This window comes from Pygocentrus nattereri, chromosome 25, assembly GCF_015220715.1.
Source record: "Pygocentrus nattereri isolate fPygNat1 chromosome 25, fPygNat1.pri, whole genome shotgun sequence".
NCBI lineage: Eukaryota > Metazoa > Chordata > Actinopteri > Characiformes > Serrasalmidae > Pygocentrus > Pygocentrus nattereri.
Window position 1 is genome coordinate 27,839,196 of NC_051235.1, and position 23,620 is coordinate 27,862,815.

General features: G+C 41.9%; 1 protein-coding gene across 4 annotated transcripts in view; it reads right to left on the reverse strand.

Moving 5' to 3' along the window:
• piezo1 (piezo-type mechanosensitive ion channel component 1) overlaps nucleotides 1-23,620 on the reverse strand; it is a 180,532-nt gene that overhangs the window by 82,301 nt on the left and 74,611 nt on the right. For all 4 annotated transcript variants that reach the window (XM_037534600.1, XM_037534599.1, XM_037534598.1 and 1 more), the window contains 3 exons: nucleotides 13,381-13,503; nucleotides 11,037-11,079; nucleotides 9,177-9,330 (listed from right to left, as the gene is read on the reverse strand). In XM_037534600.1, coding sequence (XP_037390497.1) covers nucleotides 9,177-9,330; nucleotides 11,037-11,079; nucleotides 13,381-13,503 — 320 coding nt within the window. The remainder of the gene's footprint in view (nucleotides 1-9,176; nucleotides 9,331-11,036; nucleotides 11,080-13,380; nucleotides 13,504-23,620) is intronic.

Here is a 23,620-nt window from a genome sequence, read left to right on the forward strand (position 1 = left end):
TCTCCACAGAGTCTAAATGATCCAGCACTCCTCTCACCGATTACTGACCACACATTTCTTCTGGACAGCATTAATGGCTACTATAGGACCGCCACAGAGCAGGTGACAGTGCACCTGACATGTTAGTGTGGGTTGTGCTGGTCTGCATGGATCAGACCCAGCAGTGCTGCTGGACTTTTTTAAACACTGTGTCCACTCACTGTCCACTGTATTGGACACACCTGCCTTGTTGGCCCACCTTGTAGATGTAAAGAGACTGTAGCTCATGTGCTGCTGCACAGTTTGTGTTGGTGATCCTCTGGTCCTTCATCAGTGGTCACAGGACGCTGTCCACAGGACACTGTTGGCTGGATATTTTTGGTTCTCAGTCCAGCAGTGACACTGAGGTGTTTAAAAACTCCAGCAGCACTGCTGTGTCTGATCCACTCAGACCAGTGCAACACACTAACACCACCACCACGTCAGGGTAAAGGGGGGCTAATAAGTACTGTATAAGTACTGTATAACTACAAAGTGCACCTATATAGTGGAGCTGAGAAAACCGACAAGTGTAGAAACAAGGAGGTGGTTTCAAATATTATGACTGATTGGTGTATAAATTGAAGTGTGGGCTTGTTTTAAAGGGTCACATTAGTCCACTAACAACATTTTATTTTAGTTTACATGCATAATAATAATAATAATAATAATTCATTTGTATACTTTCCAATCTCTCTTCATCCCTTTGATTTGAGAAATTTAAGTGATGTCCCATTCTTAATCCATAGGGTTTAATATGTTGGCCCGCCCTTTGCAGCTATAACAGCTTCAACTCTTCTCTTTCTTTCTTCTCTTTCCTCTTTTAAATCTGACTTAAAGACTTTTCTGTTTAATACACATTTGTCTTCCTCCTCCTCTGCATAATTTGTGTTTTTTTTCCTCCCCATGCTATGTGAAGCGACCTTGGGTTTGTGAAAGGCGCTATATAAATGTAATTTATTATTATTATTTATTATTAACTCTTCTGGGAAGGCTTTCCATAAGGGTTAGGAGTGTGTTTATGGGAATTTTTGGACGTTCTTCCAGAAGGGCATTTGGGAGGTCAGACACTGATGTTGGACGAGAAGGCCTCACAGTCTCCGCTCTAATTCAGCCCAAAGGTGTTCTGTCGGGTTGAGGTCAGGACTCTGTGCAGGCCAGTCAAGTTCTTTCACACCAAACTCGCTCATCCATGTCTTTATGGACCTGCTTTGTGCACTGGAGCGCGGTCATGTTGGAACAGGAAGGGGCCGAGCCCAACTCCTGAAAAACAACCCCACACCATAATCCCCCCTCCACCAAACTTTACACTTGGCACAATGCAGTCAGACAAGTACTGTTCTCCTGGCAACCACCAAACCCAGACTCATCCATCGGACTATCAGATGGAGAAGCGTGATTGGTCACTCCAGAGAACACGTCTCCACTGCTCTAGAGTCCAGTGGTGGCGCTTCACACCACAGCATTCCACGCTTTGCATTGCACTTGGTGATGTAACGCTTGGATGCAGCTGCTCGGCCATGGAAACCCATTCCATGAAGCTCTCTACGCTGTTCTTGAGCTGATCTGAAGGCCACATGAACTTTGGAGGTCTGTAGTGATTGACTCTGCAGAAAGTTGGATGAGTGAAATTTCATATACAATCTCTTCACCTTAATCTACTTTCAAAGCTGAGAAGGTTTCTTTTCTTTAAAGTTACCACCACAAGGTTTTCCTCTGACAGCGACAAAATGCCACCTCTGCAGTAACTGCTTTGTTGTATAAGGTATTCAGGCTGGTCTATTCTTCAGTAATGCGGAGAGGCAGTGAACCAGCGTGAGCAGCCTCAGCGTCCTGCTCTCCCAGCCGAACACCATTACGCCCTGCAGGTCGTCCTGACCACATCAAAGCCCAAATAGAGGCTCTCTCTCTGAGACGGCTTTTCCTCTGTTACAACACAAATACACAGAGGCTGTGAGGCTCGTTTAATGTGGTGGGCCAAGCATCACCTGCAGTGCAGGCCACAGCGGGCACTGCTTTAGTTACATATCTCTGCTGAAGAGAACAGACGTTAGTTTTAATGTAAGTCAATGCAACCAGACTTTTTTCTAAGTCATTTTGGGCTGTTTCTTTTGGCCCATTCATCACGAAATCTACACATAACATAAAAAGCAGCAGGCATTTTCAAATTATGTCACAAACTAAAAAATGGACAAAAATGGAGATACCAGGCGTACGATACGACAGCAGCAATACAATGCTTTGCAACTGCTTTGTTGCCAGTTAATGTCAATTATTGCTAGTGACAGTGAAAGCATGCACATTTTATATGAACTATTATTCACTAGAGGTTTACTGAAACAAGCAGAGAAATCTGCCACCAGTGTGAATATTACTATTCATCAATGGCACCTATACATTTTTGCCATGTCTTTGATGTTGTCTGACATGAAAGCAAACTAGAACACTGAGCATGTACGTAATTCATTGAGCTGTGGTGGACGAAGTACACAAACCATGCACTTGAGTTAAAGCAGAGACACCCAAGGTAAAATATTCCTCCATTAAAAGTAGAAGTTCCTCCCTTTAGACCTCCACTTGAGTAAAAGCACTCTGGAACTTCCATCTCAAACCACTGTTTATTCTAGCATCTTTCTCACCTGCCATACTATCCCACCTATCTGACTGTGACCTCACTGACCCCTTTCTCTGTCACTATACACACTTTAACTGCTGCTGCACTCAGCACTTTAACTTCAGACCCATACTTTGCACAGTGTAAACGTTACCGGTACGACTGTGTGTGTGTGTGTGTGTGTGTGTGTGTGTGTGCATCTGAGTGAGTGATGGTAGGAATGCATGTTTTATTTTATTTTGTTATATTTTATATTTATTTTATCTTACTCGCTATATGTGAATGTCTGTCTGATACTGGGCACTGTGAGCTTTAACCAAAACCAAATTCCTTGTATGCGTAGCAAGTAAAAGTACTAAAAGAGTAATTCTGGCTCTGATCTGGTCCTGTTATCATTTTTATAACCAGACTGGCTTCATGAACTCATTTCAGGTGAAAGTCCTGCAGCGTCTCTCTTGGTAAACCAGTCTTTTAATAGAACGTCATTAATTACTCTGAAGGTTAGTTCATCATTTATGTTGAACAGACTCTCTCAAAGTTTTACGCTGCTGCGCTGACGTTGAACCGCGTGCTGCACTGGGTCGGTATGACCAACAGGTCAAAACCAGCTCTAAACAAAGTGACCGCTGGGCCCTGATTGGTGCTCTGGCTTTGCCCTTCTTTCCTTCTTACCAGAAGGAACGACAGATTTCTCAAAATGTAGGAGGAAAAAGTCAGATATCTGACTTTAAAAGTAAGATCATTTAAAAAGTTGCCCAATTTGAAGAAATTCATACAGATACACAAAAAAATGACTTAAGTACAGAAATGAATTACATTTACTTAGTTACTGTCCACCACTGTCATCGAGTAAGACAACCAGGAGAGTAACAATACACAAATTTTCAGGTTCAATGCTGAAAGATTGGATTTGATTTTTGATATGTTAAACCTTCTTGCTTTTAATTACCTGCCATAATTACATGATCCCTCTGATAGAATGTTTTAGAGCCAAACTCAATTCACCTCTTATTAGACAGTATAGCTCAGTGCTCACTTTAAAAAAAAAAAAAAAAACATGAAAAACTAATCTTTTACACTTAGCGTTCAATTAAAATCCTATTTCGCTTTAGTTTGTCTCCTTAACTTGATCTGTTATCATTTTGTCTATTACTGTATTACATTATCTCCAGCCTATAAAGCACTTTTAGCTGCGACTGAATGAAAAGTGCTCTATAAATAAAGACATTTTTATTATTATTACATACAAAAACTGTAGGTTCTGCATTACAATGGTTCTGCATTGCAAATAAAAAGGCTATATTTGTGTTGCAGACATGGTGAGACCTGGTTTCTACTACAAAATCTCAGAAAATTTGAAAAAACAGTGCAATCTCCTTTTCATGCAATTATGTAAATGACATTTAAATAGCCTAGTGGAATATCGGACATACCTCTAGATAAAGGGTTAACTCTGTTGTCATAAACGATGCATGCAGTATGCATGTGCTGTAGGCGAAAGTGTGAGAATCCCGTGGCCAGTGGTGGAGCTGCAGGCCAGTAAGTGTGTGAATGCTGCATTGTTGGAATAGCCGGACACTCCCAACCACACCAGAAAACACATGAGCGCAGTGCCCATATAATCAACACTTTTGGGGTGTTTTACAGCACCAGTGTTGCTTATTTCCTCGCTCTGCTGCATCCGTGTGGAGAGGAGAGGAGAGAGGAGGGCCTACAGCTAAGCATACAAACATTTATCTAAACCAGCAAACGTTTACAACAGTGTTGAAAGTGTTTCTGTTGTTGGCTGATTTCAGCATGTTGGGCACAAATGGCTTGTAAAGCTCTTGGGCCTCCGTTGCTAATTGATCTAATAACGTTTCTATTTTTCTGTGCTGACACACATCAGGGCGGCTTTGTTTGTTGACTCGGTTGCCTTGGCAGCGGCAGTAGGAAGTTGTTGGGCGCCGGGCAGCGGTGCAGCAGATGGAATGAAGGGTGCGAAGGAAAAGAAGAAAAGAAAGTGAGGGCAAGAACATAAAAAAAAAAAAAAACGCAAGCAGCAAGTCTGAACTTTCTGCACAAGCCTGTAAAATGAAAAAAGCATAGCATATATTACTGCAGTGCTGCACTTGTGTAGGATATTTTGGATTCTGACCCTGTTGTGCAGTGGAATGAATGTGCACGTGGTGCGTATATATACGTGAGTGTGTGAGTATGAGTCAGCCAGGGGAGTCCCCCTCTCTCACTTCTTCACTGCTGAACTGAAAACAAGAGAACGCCAACAAAAGCCTGCTGCAGAACACGCTAGAACTTTAACCCCTCGTAACCTGTAAACTCATAAGGACCATACCATAAACATACACTGATCAGGCAGAACATCATGAGCACCTCCTTGTTTCTACACTCACTGTCCATTTTATCAGCTCCACTTACTGTATAGCTGCCCTTTGTAGTTCTACAGTTACAGACTGTAGTCCATCTGTTTCTCTGATACTCTGTTACCCTGTTCTTCAGTGGTCAGGACCCCCATGGACCCTCACAGAGCAGGTATTATTTCTCAGCACTGCAGTAACACTGAGGTGGTGGTGGTGTGTTAGTGTGTGTTGCGCTGGTCTGAGTGGATCAGACACAGCAGTGCCGCTGGAATTTTTAAACACCTCAGTGTCGCTGCTGGACTGAGAATAGTCTACCAACCAAACATATCCAGACAACAGCGTCCTGTGGGCAGCGTCCTGTGACCACTGATGAAGGACCAGAGGATGACCAACACAAACTGTGCAGCAGCAGATGAGCTGTCGTCTCTGACTTCACACCTACAAGGTGGACTGACAAGGTAGGAGTGTCTAATAGAGTGGACAGTGAGTGGACACAGTGTTTAAAAACTCCAGCAGATAGAGAGGCAGGGTGAAGTGTTAGGGCTACTAACGTCTCGGTAGCTAGCCATCTAGCTTTCCTATTCCACATTAAAACTGCTGCTACTGAGGGGCCAGATCTATGCGAACAAAATTAATTCAATACAGTTCTATATTGTTTGACCTGGATGAGTTGGATGAATATAAATATGCATAAAATAAACTAATCAAAATAACTGTTTAGTGAAGAGAGACTGTGTTAACTGTGGACAATTCTTTTTTTGACCATTTACATTTACATTTATGGCATTTGGTTGACGCTCTTATCCAGAGCGACTTACAATTTGATCATTTTACACAGGTAGGCCAAGGCGTTGTTGGGAGTCTTGCCCAAGGACTCTTATTGGTGTAGTGTAGGGTGTTTGCCCAGGTGGGGATTGAACCCCAGTCTACAGTGTAGAAGGCAGAGGTGTTAACCACTACACTATCCCAACCACAGAGTGGAAGATCAAATATCAGAATGATCAAATGTAAACATATTTTATTTACATTACAACTATATTATGCATACATGCATAAAATCGTCCAAAATAATGAACTGCTATGACCTTACTCAGGGGTGGGTGTCCACTATTTTTCACTGCATTGACTTGGAGGCTTGTTTGCAACACTGCACTACAACTAATCCCACCATGTGGAAACTGCACTCTAGCCTGGATAGCTCTCACTGTGAGTTGTTTATAAAACTGCTATGTTACTGGCACCAGAAGGGTGATTCTCATATCATGTGTCTTGTACACAAAAGATTATGCCGAAAAAAGTGCTTCAGTGGTAGAAAAGCAGCCTTCAGGGCGAATCTGGAGAGAAGTCTTTCTGACGGCAGTTAAAATTCACAGATGATGCTATGGGAGTCAGACAAGATAAACAAATACATTCTACTCTGACCTGTTTAATCAACAAAATCACGTTTTACCCCACATTAGTTTGCGGTGCGCTCACCCTGACCTCAGAAAACTCTGTATGAATGTGTAAAACAACACCACCGCACTGTAATTCATCTATCTAACACTGTCCAGACTTTAGAGACTACAACCGGACTTGAAGAAGTGCTTAGACAGCAGAGATGAGACTGGAATAAGCACGTTGCTGTTTTCTCTCTTTCTTTATCTGCCGTTTCTTCAGAAGTGATGCCAAGGAGAAGAAAAGAGGAAGAGTGAGGGCTCTCCACACACTTCAAGTCTGAATGGGAAATCGAACGCCTGCGCGTCTGCTCAAACTCACTCGGCAGAACGAAGCCTTCCAGCAGGATCTCGGTGTTCCTGCAGACTGAGAGTGTGGGATGCAGCAGCCCAGGAACAGGATAAAAGTGACCACATTCTACTGAAGCGTATTTGTGACACGTCCCCGAGTATAGCGTCATCAGAAGAAAAAGTAAACGCAGAGGCGTGCAGGCGTCTCTCATCAGCCTATACACCATAAAGCTGTATTACTGTAACTGGTCCAATTTTGCAATTACTGCACATAATCATAACTGATAACTTGGCGTATTTACAATAAATGTCACATGTAATTTACCGGTCATGGTTATGTCCTGTATAATTGGTCCAATTTTCATTTTCTTTACTTTATTAGACAACTTAGACATTTGGGTCAGAATTATGGACAAAAACATTCAAAATTCATTTTACAGAACCATTTTCCGGCTTCTCTTATATAAACAGGCTGTTTGTTACTGTGCCTTTAAAAAATGATAAACATAAATGAGCTCTGTTCTGACTGGCTGGCCTGTACTGTGCCTCAAAAAGTAGTCTGGGCTGAAACACTCCTTAAACCTTTTACCTAAAGCATGCATGGGCGGGGCTAAACTGCTGAAGGCTGAATAGACAGATTTATGCAAATGCACAGGTTTTTCTGACATCACAAAAACAATTCATTCAAAATGGGTTGTTTTTGTCTGCTTAATGTCCACATACGGACTTTATGGAGCGAGAAGTTAACGGCACGCTCTGAACCTTTAGCAATGTTTATATCGGGATCGGCAACAAAACATATTAAGAACATTTTTTCTCCTTTCAGGAAAAATCAAACCGCCTCGGGAGCCGCAACATTTTATGATTTTACCATTTTGGCTATAAATATGTATGTAAATCTGAGTATGTGCTACTGTGTTACTGTAGCCTAAAAATAAATTAACGAAAACACAGACTTACTTTATTCTACTTTAATCTTTAGCTCAGCTATAGCTGCTTTTCTCATATCTCCAGCAGGAAACCTTTCCAAACGTTTCTTGTAAAAAAAATCCTCAATATTCGATTTTTACGACACTGAAGTCGCTTCTCATTCGCCAGGTTCTTGTTTGAATTTTTCTGTTCCACCTTAAATCGTTCAGCAGGCAGGAGAAGCTGGTGAATGACTTCAGTTTTGTGACTTTTTAGTGTTTGACAGTTTTTTGTTGCAGATTAAAAGGAATCAGGAAACCAGCTGGATGGATTATAAATGTCCATTCATCTCCAAATTATCACGGTTCGTCTTAAATCTCTCTCTTTACCTTTTCGTTAGCTACTAGCTTGGTGAGATTGTTATCTGCGTTGCTAGTCTGAGTGCCAACACATTAACTCCAACGTTTAAGACCATTTATTTGTTAAAACAGAATAATGAGCAGAGCTTTATTTTACTGCCAAACAGGATTATTTTACTTTTACTAAAAAATCTAATTCTGCTGCAAGAGGGCAGAAAAAGAGCTGTATGTGGCTCTGGAACTGCTTGCTTCCAACCCCTGGTTTATATACAACATCAAACTTGTGTCAAAGAAGGAAGTAAAATATTCATAATATGGGCTCTTTAAACTGCAAAAAAGTAAGATGATCATTTAATGCTCAACAAGGTGACCATTACTGGCCTAGATATTCCATATTGGAGCTTCCTTATGAAAAACTTGGGGACACTCAGCTTAGTGTTCATCTCCTGCACTCAAAGACAGAGGAAACAACAACGGGTGAGATTAAACTGCAGTTTAGGTGAACCGATCCTCTACCTAGTTTTCCATTTTCTCATCTCTGTTCTTTCTCTGGGATCCTCTCTCTTCAGTGAATGCACATGAAAGTGTGCGTGCAGTCGTGGCCCAGAATGAAAACAAAGCGGCACTTTGAGGCTCGGGATGCCATGTGAATGTGTCTTCAGGGTTTATGACTGCTGACAGAGCGGTGGTAAAATATTGATGCTGTCACAGCTTCAAACTGCACTCGAGCTGAAAAATATCTACTAAACTCTCTGTGACGTGATGGTTCCATTCCATCTTCCCCCCGAGGCTGCTAGACTGCAGCTACACAGACGCAGACAACCCTGCACATGAACTACATGGGCTACTAGCCTGAGCACGGGAGCGGCAAAGTATGAAAAAGAAAGGTATGCAGAGGTGTTGTTTCATATATTGTATATCATCTCTAATGTACGCCAGCCTTTCTTATTTTCCTGCTTAACATTTGGTGACAAGTGGCGCAGAATTTCCCTTTAGGGGGCCAGACTTGGGACAAAGCTAGCAAGCATTAAGTCCCAGATACATCGCAATACTGAGACTTACCGCCACCAAATGCCCAATTTCAGTAAAGCATAATTTTTAAATACTAAACACAACACTCCATTGCTTAGCTCACATTTACTTCGTGCGATTTTTTCCCATAAACAAAGTCATCAAAATCAGTTCCACTCACCTCCTGGTTCAGGGTGGAGCTATGGGCTGTGGTCCCCTCCTCTCTGCTCTTCACCAAGCGGTTACACAGCACCATGGTGATCAGAGAGATGATGAAGATGCCCAGGTCAGGGGCCAGGAGCCGCACCACTGTCCAGGGCTTATCCAGGGGCAGCCTGCAGGGGGCACCATCGCAACCAGTCATTCAAAACTGTACTGCACACTGTACACTAAAGGCCAAAAGTTACAAAGAAGCACTAATTTTGAGGGTGGAGAGGTGGAGAGAGAAAGGGTATGGCGAAATGTCTGCAGTAGCAGTGTCTGCAGTAGCAGTGTCCAACTGACTGACTGAATTAGTTTGTCTCCAGCTGATTCCTCTGTAGAGTTTTATTGCAGCTCTAAAGCCAAAGTTACACAACTTTTAGCCTCATTTTAGCCTCGATTCTCAGTCTGACCGACTCTGTGGTCTTCTGGTTGGCTGTAGTCTGCGAACTGTGGTGTGTTTACTGTCGAGTAGTGTGCAAGATTTCTCCCTCCCAATAGGGTCGGGCGGCATTTACCTGTTTCATACATTTATATTTACATTTACAGCATTTAGCAGACGCTCTTATCCAGAGCGACTTACAAGAAGTGCTTTGTCTGTCGAGAGAAAGTGTCTTTGCTAGGTACCAACAAGTTAGAGAGAAAGACAGTCCTGAGCTCAGATACGGCTAGAAACAAAAGTCACTGTAGATACCAGGAAAAAAGGAACAGAGTTGAGCACAGAACTCCATTCAATACAATACAATACAGTAAACTACAATACACAGTGCAATACAATAAAATATAATATATAAGTGCAGCACAATATAGTGCAAACAATGCTTAATTCAATGCTCTCATACCTTCAGACTGTTTCCAAATATCACTGCAAAATATGGTATTACTGGTTTTGCACTTATTATTGCTGGTGTACTCTCGCCTTCATTATTTCTGTTACATGGTCACCAAATAAGCGGACACAGGGCGTGATTTTCAAGCCATCAATCAATAAACGTCAAACCATCTATCTAACAACTGCTAAATGTTTTACAGTGCTGCCAACTAGAGTAGCTAGCATTAGCTTAGCCAGCATGATAACAGCTCTGCTCACCACAGAACATGTTGGATTCTGGTTGACTGAAGCGCTGACACAAGATTAGAGGACAATGACCCAAATCTGCGGGAATGCAGAGCAACTGAACTGACAGAAAGGCGAAATGAAACCTGTTGTGTTGGCATCTGCAGCCTGATCGGCTAACTTAACGTTAGCTTAGCGAGTGGGCTACAAAGCGAAACTGTGCCCCACACCACAGTAAAGCTCTGATTCTGACTGACTGCTGCTGTGCTGGAACAAGCGTAGATGATATAAACTAATATCTGAGAGAGCAAAAGTCGAGTGACTGGTGTTAGGGTGACAGAAAGGTGATATCAAATCGGTTCTGTGGTGTTTTGGAGTGTAGCGATTTGGCTTAGCCAAGTTTTTCCTGAGGTTTTTCCTGGCTCTGATTTTTCCCCTCTTTCTGGGAGCACACTCTATCAGTCAGCTTCCTCGCTACCAATGTGTGACCCCTCTAAAATATGTTTATTTCTCCCTTCTGACGTGGAATATAGATTAGACATCATCATTTTGAAATACTGTCATTTTTAATATTGATGTACACCTTTCTATGGCAACCAATTGTACCTCTCAATAGAGTTCCACGCAAGTTTGAGAACCAAATGTGTCTGAAGTAACGAGGGAACCAAGCGTTGTACTTTTGACGGGATCACCCGAGACATCTGTTAATGCCAGGTGTGAATGGGGGCTAAGCTACTACTAGAATTCCCTGTATCCTGGTAGGGAATTATATTATATACATACCTGGACATACCGATGTGCCTCGCCAGCGTATCCCATGAGCTACCTGTGAAGACACAGAGGACTGTATAGTGATGAAAACATAGGCGTAGTACGTAGCGCTCATCACTTGTTACAATATCTGCCGGTGCTGATACATAATATAATGTAGAAACCAGTAATACACCTGGATTAACACTGAACATAACATTTAACCCTACAGGATTACAAATGCAAACGCATTTTATTGCATTGACATCAAAACATCAAAGCAAATAAAAAAAAAAAAAACACATTAAAGGATCAGATAAGAGATGTATTTTATTACATAACTATGTAACTGAGTAAGGATTCAGTCCTTTTATTTAAATAATTATATAATTTAACTCAATAACTCTAGATGTTTACGGGCTAAATCAGGAATTGCCCAGGAAAACGGTCAACACATGCAAACCCAGCACTGAGGCCCAGCCAAGGCTTCCAAAAGAATTCCCATGAGCCTTTGCAAACCTCACGGGGGAGTCAGCCAAGGGCTGCAGGCACGCGTTTTGAAGCCGGCTGACTCCCAGCACTTCACACACTCCTGCAGAGAGCCGGGCTGCATTTTTACATTCCTTTAGCTCCTTCAGGATGAACTGATGAGGGATAGAAGCAGCGGAATCCAAGCCACAAACACAAATAAATCGGAGAGGCTAATAGCTGCGGCCGTGTGGCTTCACCAACAGCCTCCATGTCATTCCTCATTTAGAGCTGCTGAAGGAGCAGAGACCGGAGCGTGTGAGAGTTTCCCAGCTGTGTGTGTGTGTGTGTGTGTGTGTGTGTGTGTGTGTGTGTGTGTGTGTGTGTGTGTGTGTGTAAAAGTCGGAAGAAGGCTATTCAGAGGCTGTGAAAGTACTAAATCGGATTGAATCATTACATGAGTCAGCAATCAGCATGTATGACTGTAGCTATTGTGCTCTAGTTAGTATCTTGAGCAGCTTTTGAAATGACTGGTTTATCCCTTGTCATTTAGAACAAAAAGATATATAAAAATCAGAACGAGTGGAAGGACTATAACTAAAACATCACCTACGCACCGTTTCAGGCACTTTCCTCCTCCTCCTCCTCCTCCACATCTTTAACCCTTTAAACTGCAGACTTATTATTCCATTATTAAGACCTTTTATTCAGTAACTATTATGAATGATTCAGTAACTACAATCAATTATTCAGTAACTACTGGCTATATACTCATTCAGTAGCTATTAAGAATGAACCAGTTGCTTCTATGAACTACTCAGTAACTGCTGTGAATCTGATGCGTAAGTTATGTAATATGAGAGCGAGGTATTGAAGTGTGACCCAATCTCATTTTCACCCCTTGCCCCTACCACTGAGCCATTAGCCCTTCGTTTTGTGCGCTCATTTACATTTAGGGGTGGGGTGTACTGATTCTTGTTGAGATAAAGGGGTAGGGCGAAGTGTTGGGGCTACACGACCCTCCAAACGGAGGATTTTCAGAGACTCACTCCAAACAGTGTTATGAGAAAAACAGAAAAAACGGCAAGATGGAGCAAAAGAGACCAAAGAAACCCACAAATGTGAGAATTTCCTCCGTTAAAAACTACAATAACCACAGTACTATCTTAGTTTAATGTCGTTTCAGTGTATTATGGTCCTTTCCTTGTTTAACAGGCATAAAAACCGCTAGTAGCTTGCTAAACTGCCCATTCCATCTTAAATAGTCCAGCAGTACTTGAGCCGTACCGAAGCACCAGAATGTATCTGCTGCATGGTTTGGTGGAACTGGAAGACTGGAACGAGAAGCTGGTGAATATCTGACTCCATCTTCATATCAGTGAAGAATTGGGGGGGGGTGATAATGAATAATTGCCCGCCTCTTTGAAGGCATATGATGCCCTAAATGTAACTACAGCCCAGCAGTGAGGAGCTGAACTTTCCCCTCCTCTGCTGTCCCTGCAGACGGGCAGGGTCGCCTACAGAGCAGCACCAGTAGCTGTTAATGAAGTGATGCTCTTTTTATTTGAGGGTCCCGTTTCAAAGGGGGAAGATTTCAACCGCTACCCCTTCTAACTCAGTTCCAAGGGGCAAAGTAACACTCGAAAACAAGGGATAGGGGTAAAAATAAGAAATGGGACTGGGCCTAAGGATTTAAAGAGTAAACATTATATGTTTACTCATAAAAAATATAGAAATATATCACAATGCAGTTATAATGCAATGTGTAGCGTTTACTGCACTGGTGCAGCAGCAGCCACAGTGCATCTTTAGGGATTAGATTCATCAGACACACATATCTGCATGATGTGGTTGCTCTGAGGAACCCAGTTGACAGTGGATTTGAAGGGTCAGTATGCTGTTTACTCACAGTTGTGTCCCAGTGCATAGTCCAGATCCGGGACGGTGTAGAGGCAAATCTGGAAGCAGACATGAGCCAGCAGAAAGAGCAGACTGGTGCTGAATAAAGCCTTAATGAAGCGCCCTGTGTGACCTGTGGGGGGAATAAAAAGCAACACAGAGGTAAAATTAGACAGGAAACATAGCCACACAGACCACTACTTTGGCTTGACTTTTCAAGAAAAACAGCTCGCACACAATAGAAAAAACACTTATATTTCTCTAATAAATAGAGTATTAATCAGTTAAGTTATAAAGTTTCCTCCCAAGAATATACATCATAAAAAATTGACATTTTGTCTTCTTTGGTATGAAGACTAGATATTAAATAATGATGTCAGTTTTCTTTTCCAAACTACTGTTAAAAGAAACTCTTGGCCCAAATCTGGTTCAAACAGCCAATGAGTGCTGACATCACGACAGGGGAGATTTTCTCAAGCTACAGATTTTATCAGTTTTTCTTTAAATTTAGCAACTTTGCAATTAAAAATGTCAAGATCTAAACAGATTTTTAAAAGAGTGTTTTAGGGTCACTGCTAAAAAATAAAAATAGTAGACTTTGAGAAAAATAAAGATAAATTTAAAGATAAAATTATATTCTCTATATTTTGAGAAGTCTAAATCAGCTGAGCAAATTTTCTACAGGTAACGAGTTCTGTGATTAGTCTAACGAGTAGGACAGGTGCGGTGAACACCTGATTTGCTTTCTGCACAAAAAATGCATTCAAAGAATTTCATGATTGCACTATTTCAAATTATTCTAATTCGTTGACCAGCACCTGTATTTGTTGTAATATTTCTAGAATAAAGTTGTAATATTTCAAAACGTTGTGGAATTACGACATTAAAGTGGCATTAATACCAGGAAAGTCTCAATATTGTCACCAAAGGGTTTGCGAAAGGAAGGTAGCAACAAAGAAATACTCCGTTTCCCTGTCTCTCCAGCACCGGACTGTAGTAGGAAAAGGACACTGAAACGGCTGAGCAGGAAACTGTTTATCTAGAATAAAGAACCAGACGGACTCGGAGGAAAATGGTCTGTTTTTTTAAAAGGTGAACTCGCAGGCAGGGTCGTCTACACGGCTATCAGCGGCTACATCCGCGCCACTCAAAGAGTGCATGAAGTTTCGCGGTCAGAATGATCGATCCTGAAGGAATGAGTGGAAGTTACCCTCAGTGTCGCCAGTACAGCGACCGTGACCCCAGTGCATTATGACAGCGCCCCTACAGTTAGACCACTTTATACTCAAAACACAGCGAGTTTATTCTTGTACCTTTACAACTTTATTATCAAAATATTACTTTATTCCTTTCCTTTAAAAACTCTATCATAGCGATTCCATTTCATTTGCTCAGCTATTCAAAAACAACAAACAAACAACCAAAAAAACAACACACACTCTTTAAGTGTCCCTGAGTTGAAATATAACAGGTGGGGTAGAAAATGTTCTTGCGAAACACGAACTGAACACAGAGCACAGACAGGCACGAGTGAAGACAGCAGACTGACGCAGTTTTACGACGGGTCATTATATGCTCAGTTAGAGCGCGAGCTGGTAACGACCTGAATCACAGTAATCATGTGCAGGAGCTGCTCGTAAGACTTAACCAACATGTAAAAATCACCCCTTAAACCGCAGGCTAATGTTAAAGGGCCTATGTTATAGTCACACGCTGTGTTTTAGCCTGGAGAGCTTTTTGAATGAGGCACAGTACCGAGCAGCCAATCAGAACAGAGGTCCTTTACAAAGATGGGTCTTAAGTTAAGTGATACTTTTTTAATCCCACAATCGGGGAAGTTCTACCTCCGCATTTAATCCATCCGTGAAGTGAAACACCACATACACACTAGTGAATACACACTAGTGAACACTAGGGGGCAGTGAGCAGTGAGCACACTTGCCCGAAGCGGTGGGCAGCCCTATCCACGGCGCCCGGGGAACAACTGGGGGTTAGGTGTCTTGCTCAAGGACACCTCAGTCATGGACTGTCGGCACTGGGGATCGAACCAGCAACCTTCCGGTCACAGGGCCAGTTCCCTAACCTCCAGCCCACGACTGCCCCTTAAACAGCCTAACTAACTGTAAGGCATATAAGGAGAGGTGTATGGGATAAGGGGTATGAAAATGAATGAAGATTAGTTTTCATACATAAAAACACACAAATGTCATAATCGGACGCCTGGAGGAGTCACCCACATACAAGACTTCCAAGATTATTGGGAGTTTCCATCCCGACATGAGCGCTGTCAGCGGTATAAAAATCAGTACAGCTGTGAGGAGATATGTGCGGCAGGTTCGTCCTGCAGTAACCTTCACCAACCTTTCACCACAGTTAGGAGGCCGATGTCCATGAAGCTTTCAACTCCTATTATGGAGGTTAAAAAAAGACTTGCAGAGGAACAAACACTGTCTGGACCACAGCAGCACATAAATGCTTACTGTCTATAGCACCACATTAGGTTTTCGTCCTATACATCTCATACATGAGCCTAGCCAGCTTTACAAGCCTACATCAGACATAAGCCTACATTTTTACCAGATACCACTTTGGTTCAAGTTATTGTGCAAAATAAAAAACGTCTCCATTGTGGGTGGTCTAACTACACACCGCTTTTAATTAGCCCTACTAAGGTACCCCTAAAATCATAATTTAAACCACAAAAAGTGAATCTACGCTGAATAAATAATTGCTAAATACTGTTATCTATTATTGTTGTAATGAAGAAACTACTAAAAATGACACAGAAGCATCCCAACACCTTAAAACTCATTAAGAATGTGAAGATCTATGAATATGCATGATTATGCAAATTATAAACGCCTTATTTCCAAACCCCGCTCCTTCCCCCCAACCAGCCTGCACTGTCTATGTTTGAGCAGACAGAGCAGATCAGAAACGAAGCTCCCACTAAAACTTTAACAATCAGAGAATAAAGCGGGCCGATGGCTCAGCTCAACACACCACAGAGCAGGTTAGATTCCGTCCGTCACTCAACTTCACTCACTCAGTTCTGAGTCTTTATCCTCTAAAACGGCCTCATTTTGGCAGTTAGCTTGAATCTCTGGTGGTGTGGGGAGTTGTTTAACATTCTTACCAAGCTAATGAGCCTCTGCTGCTAACAACTATAGGAAAAAAAGTAGCTTAAGCTAACAGGTCCGCACACAAAAACACAAGTTTTCCTGCTGATACTTGAGTCTTTATTCTGTAATCTTGCGCCAGTGAGGCTTCAGTGAGCTGGACTTGAACTTGTGTGGCGGTGTGTAAAGCTGTTTTAGCCTTCTCACTAAGCTAAAGTGAACATCTATCAGTTATCAGATTATTAAGTGCATATAAATGCACTCTTTGACTCTGCCGATTCCATTTTTTAATAATCATTATTGGCTTCAGGGACATTTTGACGGAGGCCAATGTCTGAGTTTGAGCAGCATGAGTGTGTTTAATTACCAGCTTTAAAAAATGCTACTGCTGCTCAGCTCCGCTGTGAGCACAAACTACAGTCACAAAAATGTTTTTAAAATGTTCTTCACGGCTCCGGACCCCAATCTACATCTTCTGCATAATTAGGCTTGCAGTAAACAATGATTAGAAACAGTACAAGAAAACAGGATGAGGCTGAATTTGGCTTCTTATTTGCCAGCTTCTTAGTCAAATTTTCAGTTCCACCTTAAAAGATGCAGCAGTTACAATCTTGCCTTGGTGCACCATTAAGGTAACCGGTACATTTTGCAAGGTGGAACGGAAATGCAGAATAAGAAACTGGCAAACACAAAGCGAAAAGAGGAATAAGATAACATCAAACTGCTCCGGAATGAAAACTTGGTTCCTTTTCAGAGAAATGAAGAAGAATTTGAAAATGGTTCCTTTTCAAAGAATTATGACTGAAATATGATATTTTTAGTACATTCGTTTTACTTCACCACTGTTATATGAAATAGGCTGATGGTAAGATTTACTGAAATGTTAGTCCACTGTGATTTGTCAAGCTACCTGATTACTTGGCTTCTACCAATTTCCATCAAATCAATATAATCTGTAGCTACTCAAAATGGGGTAAACTACGTTTGGGATGGTTTCATCTCTGCTACATCCCTTCATCGTTGGCTATGATGAGCTCAAGGTCTCGACACCACAGGTAAAGGAGTGTGTCGGTCACAGAAAAGATTTGGGATCCATAGTTTTTATTTTTAAATATGAGCTGAAAATGTGTTATTCTGTTTCCCACTTCCACCTGCTAGCTAGGTCACACGATGCCCGCCACACTGGAAGGGTGAAGGCCAGGACATGTGAAGCACCGCCAGATCTTTTCAAAATGCTGCTAACGCAACGTTGGACACGCTTGGAGGAGAACACTGACTGCAAATTCTGAGAGATGCCCATGTTATGTAGCATTGTGCTGAGTGATGTGGGGGGTGGGGTTGGGGGGGCAGACATTCTTATCCAGAGCGACTTACAATTTGATCAATTTACACAGGTAGGAGAAGGTGGTGTTAGGAGTCTTGCCCAAGGACTCTTATTGGTATAGCATAGGTTGCTGACCCAGGCAGGGGATTGAAGTGTAGAAGGCAGAGGTTACATGATACACTATACGAACCGCTAAGCACGACAGTTATGCTCTTGGACTCTCAGCCACGATACACAATACCTACATGATACACTATACTCTCAGCCACGATACACTATATCTACACGATACACTATACTCTCAGCCACGATACACTATATCTACACGATACACTATACTCTCAGCCATGATACACTATATCTACACGATACACTATACTCTCAGCCACGATACACTATATCTACACGATACACTATACTCTCAGCCACGATACACTATATCTACACGATACACTATACTCTCAGCCATGATACACTATATCTACACGATACACTATACTCTCAGCCATGATACACTATACTCTCAGCCACGATACACTATATCTACACGATACACTATACTCTCAGCCACGATACACTATATCTACACGATACACTATACTCTCAGCCACAATACACTATACTCTCAGCCACGATACACAATATCTACACAATACACTACACTCTCAGCCACGATACACTATATCTACACGATACACTATACTCTCAGCCATGATACACTATATCTACACGATACACTATACTCTCAGCCACGATACACTATATCTACACGATACACTATACTCTCAGCCACGATACACTATATCTACACGATACACTATACTCTCAGCCACGATACACTATATCTACACGGTACACTATACTCTCAGCCATGATACACTATATCTACACGATACACTATACTCTCAGCCACGATACACTATACTCTCAGCCACGATACACTATATCTACACGATACACTATACCCTCAGCCACGATACACTATATCTACACGATACACTATACTCTCAGCCACGATACACTATATCTACACGATACACTACACTCTCAGCCACGATACACAACATCTACACGATACACTACACTCTCAGCCACGATACACTATATCTACACGATACACTATACTCTCAGCCACGATACACTATACTCTCAGCCACGATACACTATATCTACACGATACACTATACTCTCAGCCATGATACACAATATCTACACGATACACTATACTCTCAGCCACGATACACAATATCTACACGATACACTATACTCTCAGCCACGATACACTATACTCAGCCACGATACACTATATCTACACGATACACTATACTCTCAGCCATGATACACTATATCTACACGATACACTATACTCTCAGCCACGATACACTATATCTACACGATACACTATACTCTCAGCCACGATACACTATATCTACACGATACACTATACTCTCAGCCACGATACACTATACTCTCAGCCACGATACACTATATCTACACGATACACTATACTCTCAGCCATGATACACTATATCTACACGATACACTACACTCTCAGCCACGATACACTATATCTACACGATACACTATACTCTCAGCCACGATACACTATATCTACACGATACACTATACTCTCAGCCACAATACACTACACTCTCAGCCACGATACACTATATCTACACGATACACTATACTCTCAGCCACGATACACTATATCTACACGATACACTATACTCTCAGCCACAATACACTACACTCTCAGCCACGATACACTATATCTACACGATACACTATACTCTCAGCCACGATACACTATATCTACACGATACACTATACTCTCAGCCACGATACACTATACTCTCAGCCATGATACACTATATCTACACGATACACTATACTCTCAGCCACGATACACTATATCTACACGATACACTATACACTATTCTCTCAGCCATGATACACTATATCTACACAATACACTATACTCTCAGCCATGATACACTATATCTACACGATACACTATACTCTCAGCCACGATACACTATACTCTCAGCCATGATACACTATATCTACACGATACACTATACTCTCAGCCACGATACACTATACTCTCAGCCATGATACACTATATCTACACGATACACTATACTCTCAGCCACAATACACTATACTCTCAGCCACGATACACTATACTCTCAGCCACGATACACTATATCTACACGATACACTATACTCTCAGCCATGATACACTATATCTACACGATACACTATACTCTCAGCCACGATACACAATATCTACACGATACACTACACTCTCAGCCACGATACACTATATCTACACGATACACTACACTCTCAGCCATGATACACTATATCTACACGATACACTATACTCTCAGCCACGATACACAATATCTACACGATACACTATACTCTCAGCCACGATACACTATATCTACACGATACACTATACGAACCACTATGCATGACAGTTATGCTCTTGGACTCTCAGCCACGTGTGACAGTAGGGTCACCAGGGACAGCCAGCCTGTTGCTTCACTCAGAAACTCCAAAATGTACTCCTTTTAATAAAAATGCAGTTTTAACTGGATTCTGTGTGTGCGTGCGTGTGTGTGTGCTTGTGGACCACCAACCTGCAGGGTTACAGCAGAAAGGACCATGAAGTTGAGCAGAAAATGAGCTTTTTCATAGACTCAGTGTTGTTAACCCAGGCTTTCATTGTGTTTTTACGGCGATGTTTTTCCTAGTGGCCGGCAGAGAGGGTCATTTTATGGCTCATTTGCCCATAGTAATTTCTAATTAAAAGCAGATATGAGCGTTAACGCAGTACAGTGAGGCTTTATTACAGAGCGGACTGTAATACTGTAACACTGAGCTTCAGTTGTGTTTTTTAGTGAACTGCTCTCATTATTACTCTCCACCCACACGGTTCTTCTCACACACACACACACACACACACACTATTTTTCCCCACTGGGTAAAGAACACAGAGTAATAGCTGGAGCATGAGATGCAATCAGGAAAGTCTAAGTGCTGCATTGTAAAGAGGGGAAACAGTCATACTACAACAGCGTGACCTTCTAGCTGTACCACTCCACTGCACAAGGAAGTCTCTTATGTCCTGGGGTGATGGAGTCACGGTGTACATTACAGGCTTATTAAGGCCTGAAAAGTACCAATAAAAATGGATGAAATTGACCTAAATCCATTCAAATTTAACCTTTTTCACTCTTCTGTGAAGTTCCCATTTTATTTATGCACATATATGGTCATTGCTGGAGTTTTTAAACACCTCAGTATCACTGCCGGACTGAGAACAGTCCATCAACCAAAAATATCCAGCCAACAGCGTCCTGTGACCACTGATGAAAGACCAGAGGATGACCAACACAAACTGTGAAGCAGCAGATGAGCTGTCGTCACTGACTTTACATCTACAAGGTGGACTGACCAGGTAGGAGTGTCTAATAGAGTGGACAGTGAGTGGACAGTGAGTGTTTATAAACTGATCCACTCATACCAGCACAAAACACACTAACACACCACCACCACCACGTCAGTGTTACTGCAATGCTGAGAATGATCCACCACCCAAATAGTACCTGCTTTGTGAGGGTCCATGGGGGTCCTGACCACTGAAGAACAGGGTAACAGAGTATCAGAGGAACAGATGGACTACAGTCTGTAACTGTAGAACTACAAAGTGCAGCTATACAGTAAGTGGAGCTGATAAAATGGACAGAAAGTGTAGAAACAAGGAGGCGGTCATAATAAAGTGTCAGTGAGTGTTTATTAAATCACCTTATTATCATCTAATTATCGGCTATTCAATTAGCCAACGTCATTGTTCCAAAACTCTGGTGAATCTCATTGCACTTAAAATCACTTTATATTGTTTTTAATTATTTATTTTATGTTTAATTATAATTAATCTTTTTCTTGAAATTAAGTAGTGCATTTTGTTACACTTCCTGCATTGGTACCTGCACTGGCTGACCATCGACTTCAACTGTGAACAGAGCAGAGCAGAGTGAGCGTGGGAAACTGTAAACTCATCATGCACCCTCTCTGCTTCAGCGTGGGACAGACACCCAAACTCAGCTAAACAGGCCAGACTTTATTTTCAAGCAGAAACAGCTCCATGAGACTTCTTTTGTTCTTAAGGATTTTATTTTGCAGCAGCTGTTTCGGGGGCGTTTTAGAGGTGGCTTTGAGGTGACAGGTCTTTTAAAAAGGCTCACTGTGATCGGTCATTTCTTTCTATTTCTTTTTATTAACGAATTTGGAATTTGTGCCTAGATTGGTTGTGGGTTTTAGAGAATAAGTAACTTGGAAGTACTAAGATGACTTTTTCCAGGAAGTAACAAGTAAAGTAAAGGTTTTTGCCAATCTGATCGACTGGTGCTTGGTGTGGTGTAGTGGGTAACACCTCTGCCTCTGACTGGGGACTGGGGTTCAACCCCCCGACTGGGCAGGCACCCTACACTATCCTTGGGCAAGACTCCTAACACTACCTTCACCTACCCATGTAAAAAAAAAATTTGATCGAATTGTAAGTCGCTCTGGATAAGAGTGTCTGCCAAATGCCGTAAACGAATACATTCCAATTATAGATTACGACTGAAGTGTTTATGCTCACTCTACTTAACAAACTGATGAAAATCTCTGTTTACATGCTCACTACAAGTAATCTGATCCAAAATTATGCGCATGCATAGAGTACCACTTGGTGTAGATGTTACCATGACAACGAGCATCACGTGAGGTACAGTCAGAGAGAGATTATTATGTATTAAGGAACCAGCGAGAGGAAGGCGTTGTGCTCTGAGACACATAAGCTGGACGTCCGTCCCACCGCCGTCTTTTAAAGCTCAGAGCGTAAACCTCATCTCCTCTGCAGACCAGTTTCCTCTCACGCCATGGTGAACGCTATAAACCAGAGGTCACAAATAGGCGGACCGCAGTCCGAGTCCGGACCCAGATGCGGACCTGGGTGGACCTATTTTGATCGGCGTAGCTTTACTAGCCTTTATGGTAACTTTAGAGGCCCGACCAATCATGTTTAGTAAACATCACGTGACGCTACTCAGCCAATCAGATCTGCGCATTACGATGAGCCCTGAGATTCCAGTGACTTACGGAGAAGAAAGAAAGTCAGAGAGAAGTCATTTCACACGGTGTGATCTAAATAGAGAAACTGACAATAAATGTTGTTGAAATATTACTGAACTGTACTTCATTTGATTTGACATTGTTGTAGACTGTATAAGATGCTGATATACCCACTAAGCTACTTCAGTAAACAGTATATGGCACTGAATCATTAGTTAGACGTTATGATGTTCCGGACCTTCGCTTGAGGAAATTTTCTCTAACTGTTCTCTAACTGGATCTCACTGAATTTTAAATAAAGACCCCTGTTATGACCTTTCGTTATGACGTGACGCACATGCGCAGCACATACTTAAACTTTCCGATAGGGAATGTAAGATACAGCCGTTTGCATGGATATTATTCTTCTATTTAAAAGATTATTTACAGGATCACCCACCTCGATCAATTTGATAGAAACCATATTCCCAATGACCTCAATCGGACTAGACTATTCCGATTGAGGTGTTTACATGGACATATTCTATTAGTCAGATTACTAGGATTATTAGGCTGCATGTAAACGTGGCTTACGTTTAAACTTGACTTTAGCTTTCAGTCCAAAGGCTGCAGGACATTAAAGAAACTCTGATCTCTGTTCAAACTCTGACTTGAAACTCTTCAAGTTAAAAAGGCAG